Below are 11,135 nucleotides of genomic sequence, written 5' to 3'. Positions count from 1 at the left end.
TTTGAACACTTCTTCGCTATATCTATCTTTGAGTACTTAATGTACATTCTATGAATGTGATTGAGTGCAGAAAATTTAATTGTGGACAGTAACAAACGTACTATGTGTGATTGTGGACAGTAACATACTTGCTGCTCTTATAATTCCACAAATTGGCTTCCTAAAAACACTCTAAATCTTGTGTGTGATTGTGGAAAGTAACAGACCTACTGGATGTGATTCAGCTCTTTGTAATATCTTTGTAACTTTTTAATTTCTTCTATTTTCACACAGGTCAGAATAGTCATAGCTATGAGTCAACAAGAAACTTCAAAAAGAACCAAAAAAGCCAAAAAGAAGACATTTGCTAAACCGGGATCGTTATCATTCTTGGCAAATAAGAAATGACGGTTATTGACAATAAATGAAATTATTAAAGAAATAGAGTGCGAGAAAGGACATCTGCTCAAATTAATTGGAGGACAACAATCAGTAGCACCACAATCTGAAGCAAAAAGACAATCTGCCGAGGAGTTGCCTTTTGAAAATCAGCCTGTCGAGGAGCTGCCTGTTGTGCACCCTGTCGAGGAGCTGCCTCTTGAGCAGCCTGTCCAGGAGCTGCCTCTTGAGCAGCATGGCAAAGATTTTCCTTTTGAGGATCAAGTGCAAATGAAGTCTGTCACTCCTCAAACAAATGATCAACCTGAAGAACAAGGTAACATATAAGATTACAAACCTATTAAATGTATTCATAATTTTTAATTATATTTCTTTTATTTTCTTATAGCTGGAGATGTTTCCAGTCCAAATAAAAGAGGTAGAATGCAAATGCATGATGTTCATGCCTGAAAGAACGTAAGTTGATCATATTGAATAGTCAAAATCAACCTGTTGGTCCTACAGATGATGTTGTCATAGAGCTAAGTAGCTTCCTAGGAACATTGGCTAGAAATGCGACTCTTCGCCCATTTGATATATTGGATTGGAGGAGCATGGACACTAAAAAGGATTTGTGGGATTATACCAAGGTTTGTAGTTTACAGTAATAAATTATTTGTAAAAGTATTTTACTTCTATTGGCTAATTGAATGACATAAAATTATAGGGGAAATATATTATTCCTGAAGTTGCATACCATTGGGCTATGGTAACAATTCGAGATGCTTGGAGAAGACATAGAAGTGATTTGAAGCTTAATTATTACGATCCATATGAAAATGATGCAGTTCGAATGGAAAAAAAGCCTGGTCATATTCCAGAATGTCAATTTAGAGAGCTACTCAAATATTGGAATTCTGAAAAATTCAAGGTAAAAATGTAGTTCAGAATATCAATTTTTTTTAATAAGTAGCATTTGTATTATAGCTCCTGATTTTTGCTCCCTTCCCAGCTTCTTCCCACCTAGTGACCCCCAACACTTCAAAGCTGTTAGAAAAAATAGTACCTCCCTTCCCAGCTTCTATGCTTCCTCCTGACTCTTCTTTCTCATAGGTGTCTTTTTAATCAGCAAGTGGATCATTATCATGCCCAAACTTAAAGCAATTAGAGCAACATTTTGGCTTGTATCTGTAATTCAGACCTTACTAGAAAGACCCATAAGGAGCAGCAAGTGTAACTATCTCCACTTAAGTTTGAGAAATGTCAATGTCAATTGCAATGAAATATGATTCATTTCTATTTGTAGTTCATACCTCTAGCATTATTATGGTTTGTATACGGACCAGTCTGCATAACCTTCTCTCTGACTGCTACAAAAGTAAATCAAAACATATAGTCACCATCTGAATAGTATAGGTACTAAAGCATCTGGATAAAGTGCCAATACTGACTGCTATGACATAATTGTCCATAGTGTGATATCGGTGTTGCTGACATAATAGTATTGATTCTGCTTTACCTGAGGCTTGGTTGTACTTTGGTGTCTAAAGTAGTGTGATAATAGTATATATTCTTCTTTATTTTTTCTTTTACTCTCTTCTCTATTGTAATATTTTGCAGCTTCATTTATTGTGATAGTCACATGCATTTTACAAGACACCTTAACACTATATAATGACTAATATTGACAGATTGTTATAAAGGAAAAATAGACTGTTATAAAGGAAAGACAGACTAATATTGACCTCGTCTAGTACACTATATAACACTAATATACCTTCAATTAACATTACTGATTCATTTCTTTGCAGAAAATGTCTGAAACAAATGCAAAGAATCGAAAAAAAACTGATGAATCCACACACTGCTGGCAAAAAGAGTTTCGCTTTAGTTCGTAATAAGCTGGTGAGTTCTCTGATATATTATTTTTTAATGAAATTTTCTTTTGGATCTCTTCCAATGTGAGTTTAGTTTTTATATATATTTCAATTCGACTAGGAGAAAGATAAGGAGACAGTATCATCGAAGGATCTCTTTGTGGTTACAAGAACAAGAAAACCTGGGCGATCGTACAAGGCCTCAAATGAAGATACTACTAGTAAAATTGTATGTGCCTGTCTATTTTAATTTTTTTTGTTGAGATCAATTATTTATTTCATAAGATTGTATTTGTTGGATATACTTTGGTAGGCTGAAATGGAGCAAATTGAAAAACAAATAAGCATAAATGGTGAGTATGTTGATGCATTTTCAAGCGTCATGGGTCCTGAACATCCGGGACGTCTAAGACTATATGGCGCAGGAGTTACAAAGACTACTTTGAAAAAAAAAGTTGGCAATTGGGAATCAACTTTAAGTGCAACAACTGATGGAATGCAGCAAATGCAAGAGAGGATGCAGAAAATGGAGAAACAAATGGAGGAACAAAAGAAAATTGTGCGACAAGAAGTTATTGCAGATGTTATTGCACAACTTAAGCATGCGGGATTAATTGATCCTAACATATTGGCAGCATTGTTGACTCCTTCACCAAGAGAATCTACTTCTGTTCAAGGGGCTAAACAAGGTTGGTGTCGCTAATTCTATATTTTGATTGGTATTTGTTGTTGCTACTTGCTATAGGATTAGAATGGAATAGTATGCTATTGATCTAAGGAAGTTGCGGAAAAGTTAGGCAGAGGATCAGTAAATGCCTGATTCATGAGTTTAATGTCTGAGTTGCTGCTTGTTCTCTGATAGTTTAATGTCTGAGTTGCTGCTTGTAGTCTGGTTCATGAGTTTTCTGGTGTTGCTTGTAGCCTAGTAGAGGACTAGTGCCTCCTCTTATGGCATAATATAGCTTGTGCTGACTTAGAGGGGAAAATATTAGCTCAACACATTGTTAGAAGTAGTATTAACATGATGATTATTCTAACATTAGTAGAATATATATATATGACTATTATATAGAGTTTACAGATAGTAACATAGATTAGACATTCTTAGTGCTAAATTTAGAGGATACGTCCACATGGAAGTGAAAACGAAGCCTTTTCAGACAGTGATTGGATTTCATGAACAGTATTCTTTATTTCTTCCTTGTCCCTAACAAGTCCACATAATTGGCATGTGAATCCTTTATTACCAGAGTCACGAAGCAGGAAACCAGTGCATCTCTTGTCCTTGCATCTATAACCCTCCGGAATTGCACTTTCTTGGATATCATCATTTTGTCCCTTACAGTAGGTTATAAGTTTGTGAGCAGAGAAATCTTATTACTGAGCACTAGTTAGACTACATAATGGACATACCAACTTGATGCAGTGAATGCAAGTGCAGGAGAAAAGGTACTGTTCTTTAAGAGCCTTTTGACGAGTTGCAGTGGTTCCAACCATTTCTATATAACTTATTGATACCTTTTGGAAGCCAATCAACGTAGTAGCTAATTACTGCATGTAGTCTGGTTTCTTGTTTATGTTAATTAAACATGTCTCTTGTAGCATGATAGTGTTGTTTTCACTGCTTGTAGTCTAGACTCTTGTTTCTGCTGCTGGTCTATCTTGTTTCTGCAGCTGCTCTCTTGTTTTTGCTGCTGGTCTATCTTGTTTGTGCAGCTGCTCTCTTGTTTCTGCTGCTGGTCTATCTTGTTTCTGCAGCTGCTCTCTTGTTTCTGCTGCTGGTTTCTTGCAGCATTATACATAGTGTTGAATCCTAGCTTCACGATTATGTTTAGTCGAGCCAACGTAGTAGCTAATTACTGCATGTAGTCTGGTCTCTTGTTTCTGCTGCTACTTGTAGAAGTTTGAATGCGCGCAGCTAGCAGTTGAATGTTATTGGCATGTACTTGATTTCCAAGTTTTAGGGTTGAACAATTCTAAAAGCTAATGCCTGCTTGTAACTACATGTATACTTGTTAATTTCCAAGATTTGAGGTTTCCTAAATTATTTATATTTTTTTCTGATTGTATGTAGGTGACGAAATCGAAGAAGGCAATGAAAGCAATAGTGAAGACTTGACATAGGAGCTGAAGTATATATTGATGTAAACTTTATTGATGTTCTAGAAATCATATATTTTTGAAGATTGAAAATTTTATGGCATGTGTTTCACCTTTTTTGAATGCTATAAAATGATTTGTATATTTTGCTTTAATTGATATTAGAATCACGGATCTTGAATTCTAATTAAGGTAATGAACATTTATTCTCGTTAACGATTTATGTGTATTTTTATGTTATAAAATTTATTCTCATTAATGATTTAGTATATAGCAGGTATATATAGCTTACTAATATTGCATTAGAATTGTTGCAAATAGCTGGTAATAACCGTTGCAATAGGCATTAAGCAACAGTTCTACAATTGTTTAAAAGTGTTGCAATATCCCTATAACAACCGTCGCAATTGAGTGAAATGGTGTGTTGAATCGAAAAACACTGTAGCCATAGCCTTGACAGAACTGATGCATAAACCTCTATTACGATGGTTAAAAACTGTACCAATACGTACATAACCGTTGGCAATTAATTCAAATGATAACCGTGGCAATAGGTCAACGTATGGCTACGGTTATATGAACTGTCGCACAGAACCATAGCAACAGCTCTATTGCTACGCGATCTGTTGTAGCGGTTGGTGTAACCGTAGCCTTAGACCTATGGCTACGGTAGTAACGTCAATTGCAACGAATGGTGAACCGTGGCAATAGACCAAATTTCTAGTAGTGTCTTTAGTCTTCAAGACATAGATCCAAAGTTTTCTCGAGCAATCATCAATGAAAGTGACAAAGTAAAGTGCACCACCCAATGTTTTTGTCTTCATTGGACCACATAAATCAGAGTGCACCAACTCAAGCAACTCTGTGTTTCTCGAAGGGGGGTAGGACTTTAATGAAACTCTATTTTTTACCAGCCAAGCAGTGCTCACACTTTTCTAATTAAGTACTTTTGAAATTTGACAATAATTTTTTCTTGGCTAGAACATTAAGTCCTTTCTCGCTGATGTGGCTAAGTCTGTTGTGTCATACCGTTGAAGAGATATCACTCTCAACTGCATTCACCATATCAACACAAGAAGATGCCATAGTCTAGTATAGACCACGATGTTTATTACCACGAGCCACAACTAAGGAACCCTTAATGAGCTTTCATTTTCCATCATCGTTGGTACTAGCATATCCTTTATCATCTAAAATGCCAATAGAAATTAAGTGCAGACGAACATCAGGAGCATGTTTCACATTGTTCAAAACTAGTTTAGTTCCAATACTAGTTTCCAAACAAATTGTATCAATACCAACCACCCTAGAAACGATCTCATTACCCATAGTCAATGTTCCAAAATCACCAGGAGTATATGAAGAGAAAAAATATTTTCTTGATGTCACATGAGATGCGGCACCAGTGTTTACAACCCAACTTGACTCATCACAAGCAATATTTATCATATCAGCATCAAGAACGACAAGAGGATCTTCAGTGGTGACGGTGGCTAGGCAATCTTCATTGCAATCTTCTTTAGTTTCCTCTTTGTTTTTGTTCTCCCTCTTCAGCTTCCTAAAAACTTCTTTGTGTGCCCTTTCATGCGACAATGATAGCACTCAATATCCTTAAGTCTACTTCTCGATTTGCTCCTATTTTGTTCTCTATACTGAGAACCATGAGTTTTGTTTCTCCCCCTGAGGTTAGTTATCAAGGCATCCAACAGAGATGAACCTTGAGTTTTTGTTCTCATCTCTTCGTTCAAGACACTACGCTTGGCAGAATCCATAGAGTTCACACCATCCGAAGCAGAATATGAAAATGAAGTTCTAAATGTTCCCCAAGAGTCTGGTAGGGAACCAACTAGAAGTAAGCCTTGAATTTCATCAAATTTAATGCCCATAGAAGATAATTGGTTTATGATCCCCGAAAATTATTTAGATGGTATGTCATCGGAAATCCATCATGATACTTTAAACTCCACATCTACTTTATTAAGAACATTTTGTTGTTGCAAGTCTTCCGAACATACAAACTTTCAAGATGCTCCCATAGGGTTTGAGCATGTGTTTTTCCAGAAATAGGGTTCAACACATTATCGTCGAACCATTGCCTAATGAATCCACAAACCTGTCTATGCAACAAATTCTACTTTTTATGTATTTTATTGTCAAGATTTACAGTGGTAAATACTGGTCTGTAAAAATTCTTAACATAAAGCAGATCTTCCATTTTCCCCTTCTAAATGACATAATTAACACCATTCAAAGTAATCATTCTACTTGTTTTGGCTTCCATCATTTTTTCCCAAAAAATATTGTTATCGCAAATTAAAGTAAATTTTTCTGATGTGGAAGTTCAGACTGTGCTGCAATGACATAGCATATTTAGATAAAACCTTGGCTCTCATACTAGTTTTTTTTTTTTGAAAAATGCGGATAAACACAAAAATATATATGATAAAAGTAATGAAAATAAAATGAAAAAATAATCACACCAAGAATTTTACGTAAAAACTCTTCTAAATAAGGGGAAAACCACGGTCCAAGAGGATCAACTGATAATATTATAGTAAGGAATTTTACACTGTGTAGTCATGAATACAATATTCAAAGTGACTACTACACACTCAAAAGGGACAATACTCTTTTGGTTTCCTCCTCACTAATATATCGCTCACACTCTATTTTTCTTCAAAACTTTTTCTTATATAGTCTATGGAATACCTCACTTTGCTCCCAAAATGATTTTTTTTCTCGTTAACATGGTGTGTTCTACAAATGAGCAAGAATGCTCTATTTATAGAAGGAGAAAATCATGCCTATGTCACTAATGACAGTTAAATATATCAAAGTCAAAAAGGGTTGCAATTTTTACTAATTTCCTACCACAAAATCATTTATTTTCAATTCTAATTACTATTCTTTTTTAAAAATTACTTGTAGTAATTAAAAAACAAAATTTGACCAAAAATATGGGATGGCTCCATATAAAGGTAACTAAATCAAGTTAAAAGGCATCTCGAATATCTCGCAAATTGACCGAAGTAAAATTCAAATCATATTAATTCTAGAAATATGTCACTAACTACCCTCGAATTATGTTCATCAAATCCAAATCAACTTAGTTTTAGAAAATACGTCACTAAAAACCTTAAATTATGTTGATCAATTCCTAATCATATTAATTCGAGAAATACGTGACTAACTGCCATCAGATTATGTAGATCAAGTATATATCATTCTAGTTCGAGAAATACGCCACTAATAACGCTCAAATCATGGAAAATGCCCTTTTCATCCACCTATTGGCTCCGAAATGCCCTTGAAGTATTGAAAATGGTACAAAATTACCCTTCATCCACCTATTGGCTCCGAAATGCCCTTTTCATCCACCTATTGGCTCCAAAATACCCTTGTCATCCACCTTTGAGTTCAAAATTGACCACTTATTTAATGATTTTAAATTTAAACTATTTTAATATTTTTAAAATACTTGATGTTCAACTATTGGTTATAATTTAATTTATTTGTATTATTTATAAACCAACCCACTACCCACCCATTACTAACTAAACTCCACCCAATTAATAATTCAACTATAATATTAAAATCGTCATAAACACTACTAAAACACGATGAAATTATAGATTAATGAAAATGATATCCAAAATTATTCGAGTCCGAATCGAAGCCCCAATTAAATTTATGTTAAGCCGCTTATTTAGGAGGACACTTTCAATTTGATTCTCTTTCAAGATTGAATTAGAAATTTATGATTAAAGGTAAAGAAGTAATACACCCCGAATTAATTCATGCACTTTTTTAAAATATAATTTTATTAATATTTATGATTTGTTTTAAAACTTTTAATTTATTATTTTGAAAAAAAGTTACCTATGAAGTAACATCACATAATTGGGACGTAAGAATAATTAAGATGAACATAGTTAGACTTTTAAGTTTATTGGTAATTTTTATTTAGACACTTGAATGTATGATAATTAACTTCTATAGATATTTTCGTCTCAAATTTTAAAAAACACTCAATTGGCAGTCTTTTCTATTGTTGCATTAATAATCTGAGTGATTTATTAATTTGAAGGGTTTAATTAGTAATGGATGGTTAGTAGATTGAGTTATAAATTATACTAATAAGTTAAATTATAACAAATAGTTGAGCTCCACGTATTTAAAAAAATATTTAAATAGTTTAAATATAAAACCGTTAAATAAGTGGTCAATTTTGAACCAAAAGGTGGATGACAAGGGTATTTTGGACCCAATAGGTGGGTGGGAAGGGTATTTTGGAGCAAATAGGTGGATGGAGGGTAATTTTGTACCATTTTCAATACTTTGAGGGTATTTTAGACCCTTTTCCGAAAATCTTATGAGAGGAGAATCTAGTGAGGGACAGAATTGTACCCGCAATCTTGATGAATAAAATTATATATATTTTTTTATATTTTATTTGTAATTGTAATTTTTTTTTGTCACTTTAAAATTTGTTGCAAACAAATTGACACGCTCAGTAGGACCACATCTGCCCTTCATCTCTTTTTTCATAAATCAAATCTGAAAATCCGAAGTTGTAAAGGTGGAAAGATGAGTACTTCAAGCCTCATCTTTGAGTTTCATCGAGTCTACACTCCGACAAAACTTGAAGCAGGAGGCATTTGAAGACATTGAAATTTTGTAGGACTCTACAAGACGTGAATTCGAATAGGGACTTTAGAAGGTGTGTTCAGTTTCACTTAGAATTCTTAGGACCCGTTTGGTAGGAGGTAATAATCAAAATATTCTATGGATTAAAATTTAGTCCAACAAAAACATTGTTTGGTTACTTTATGTAACCTAATATATGGATAAGTTATACCTCATATAAGGTCTTATCTAATTCTTAAAAAGGGGAGGGATAACTAAGCCAAAGTTTAACAATCCTTGGATAAGACCCATAAATGACTAAACTATCCCCAAATCCTTTTCCTAATTTTTTTTTTGTAATATAATGCTCTTTTTTAATTTATATGAGAATATCTATAAATATTCTTTTAAATTCTCCAAGTTCATTCAACGTAATTTGATGATTTCACAAATTAATATTTTTTCTCCATGTTTGATTTGTTATATTGGGTTGATTTTTTAATTTTTTTTAAAAAATATAAATCGTCGATTGACCACTTGAAATATCTTTTTTTTAATAAGCTTTGTGTATTTGAACAATTTAAGTAACCTTATATCAATGTTAAGTTTCAGGTATATTTGATCAACAAAAAAAATTAAAAATATATCGTGCTATCAGAATCTCTGTGGTGACATATCACACCCCAAAATTAATAATAATTTTTTAAAATATATTTTAGTATTTAACTTGACAAACTAAATCAAAATATAAAATCTCATAATAACTCAAGAGTATAATAGGAAAGAAACTTTTTCTAGAATTTTGAACCAAACATAAGATTAAATGGGAAACAACAAACCAAACACGACTAAATCCTACATTACTAATCCTTGCATTTCTAATCCATGCATTAGTAATAACTAATTATGCATCTTTGTACCAAACGACCTCTTAGATGCTACTCAACCCTAAACCCTAATGACTATATAAAGGAAACTAAATCAAGTCAAAAGACATTTCGAAAATTTCATTTAGAGATCAAGATGTTGAGTATCCCACAAATTGATGGAATATTCATGAAGAGGTCAAATCCAAATCGTAGTAATTTGAGAAATACGCCTAACGGCCCTCGAAGTATGTAGATCAAGTCCAAGTCATCTTAGTTTGAGAAAATACGTCACTAACAACCCTCAAATTATGTAGATCAAGTCCAAATCATATTAATTAGAGAAATACGCCACTAACAACCTTCAAATTATGTAGATTAAGTCCAAATTATTCTTGTTCAAGAAATACACCACTGACGACCCTCAAATCATGGATAAATCATATGAGAGGAGAATCAAGGGAGGAACATAATTGTACCCACAATTTTGACGAATAAAGTTATGTTTCTTCATATTTTATTTGTGCTTGTAATTTCTTTTGTCACTTTAAATTTCTTACAAACAGTATGTTCAGTTACATCCTAAAATTAGCAAAAATTTAAGCCCAAGTTCAGCCTTTGATCGAACCAATCTTCAAAGAAGTCATCTCATGGGTTGAATTTTTTAAATTTTATAGCCCAAGTTCATCCTTTGAATTTTGTCTTCTTTTATTACAGTGTGAAAATAATGAAAAGAAAAAGTGATTTGTTTTTGTTAACATAGCAAATTCTTTGTTGATTGAGAAAAGATTTGTTGCACATTAAAGTAAAAAAGAAAGAGAGAGATGAGAGAGGAGAGATAAATAGTAATAATATAACCATGGTTAATGATATTTGATCAAGAAAATTAATCAAGTCCATTAAAAATTAAATGAACACACGTCAACTATACAAAATAACATTCGGAGAAATTGGAAAGATCATGACTCAAGAGAAGTCTCTTTTGTAAAAATGTATGTCACTTGATTGTTGTTACAAACAAGTCGAATGAGTAATCTTTCTGCGATAATGAGGTCACAAATAAAGTGATATGCAAAAATATATTTGACTAAGCTCAAAGACTCAACATATCTCAAAGTCATATTCTATGTATGACTTCAAAACAATACCGTCAATAATAACATTTTTAAAAAGATGGTGCACACAGTTAAAATGTATCATCTATAAGATTAAGACCCCATTTGTTTTATTAAGATTAAGAGGTCTGAAGCTGAATACATATTTGAATATTAAGATTTGCATTAAGATCTAAGTGTTTTGATCTGAATAC

At 33.1% G+C, this 11,135-nt stretch overlaps 1 protein-coding gene across 2 annotated transcripts; it reads left to right on the top strand.

Moving 5' to 3' along the window:
* The first annotated feature begins 907 nt into the window (after positions 1-907).
* On the top strand, positions 908-4,550 carry LOC104647656 (uncharacterized). 2 transcript variants are annotated; one of them, XM_026030985.2, is made up of 6 exons: positions 908-1,007; positions 1,085-1,288; positions 2,169-2,262; positions 2,356-2,463; positions 2,737-2,923; positions 4,309-4,550. In XM_026030985.2, the coding sequence occupies exons 2-6, from the start codon at positions 1,191-1,193 to the stop codon at positions 4,356-4,358; spliced, it is 537 nt and encodes a 178-aa protein (XP_025886770.2). In that variant the 5' UTR covers positions 908-1,007; positions 1,085-1,190; the 3' UTR covers positions 4,359-4,550. The 2 variants fall into 2 exon arrangements, with proteins under 2 accessions (XP_025886770.2, XP_025886769.2); XM_026030984.2 differs by having other exon boundaries at positions 909-1,007; positions 2,548-2,923.
* Positions 4,551-11,135: the final 6,585 nt, after the last annotated feature.

This window comes from Solanum lycopersicum, chromosome 5 (assembly GCF_036512215.1).
Source record: "Solanum lycopersicum chromosome 5, SLM_r2.1".
NCBI classification, from domain to species: Eukaryota; Viridiplantae; Streptophyta; class Magnoliopsida; order Solanales; family Solanaceae; genus Solanum; species Solanum lycopersicum.
Note: the sequence above shows the minus strand (reverse complement) of the source record. Positions and strands in the feature narration are given on the sequence as shown.

Excerpts from the sequence above, each read along its gene's own strand:
- LOC104647656 (XM_026030984.2), top strand. The coding sequence starts at position 1,191 with ATGAAAATGATGCAGTTCGAATGGAAAAAAAGCCTGGTCATATTCCAG. Across the intron at positions 2,464-2,547 it reads AAGATACTACTAGTAAAATT|GCTGAAATGGAGCAAATTGA; the intron begins GTATGTGCCTGT and ends ATACTTTGGTAG. Across the intron at positions 2,924-4,308 it reads TGTTCAAGGGGCTAAACAAG|GTGACGAAATCGAAGAAGGC; the intron begins GTTGGTGTCGCT and ends GATTGTATGTAG.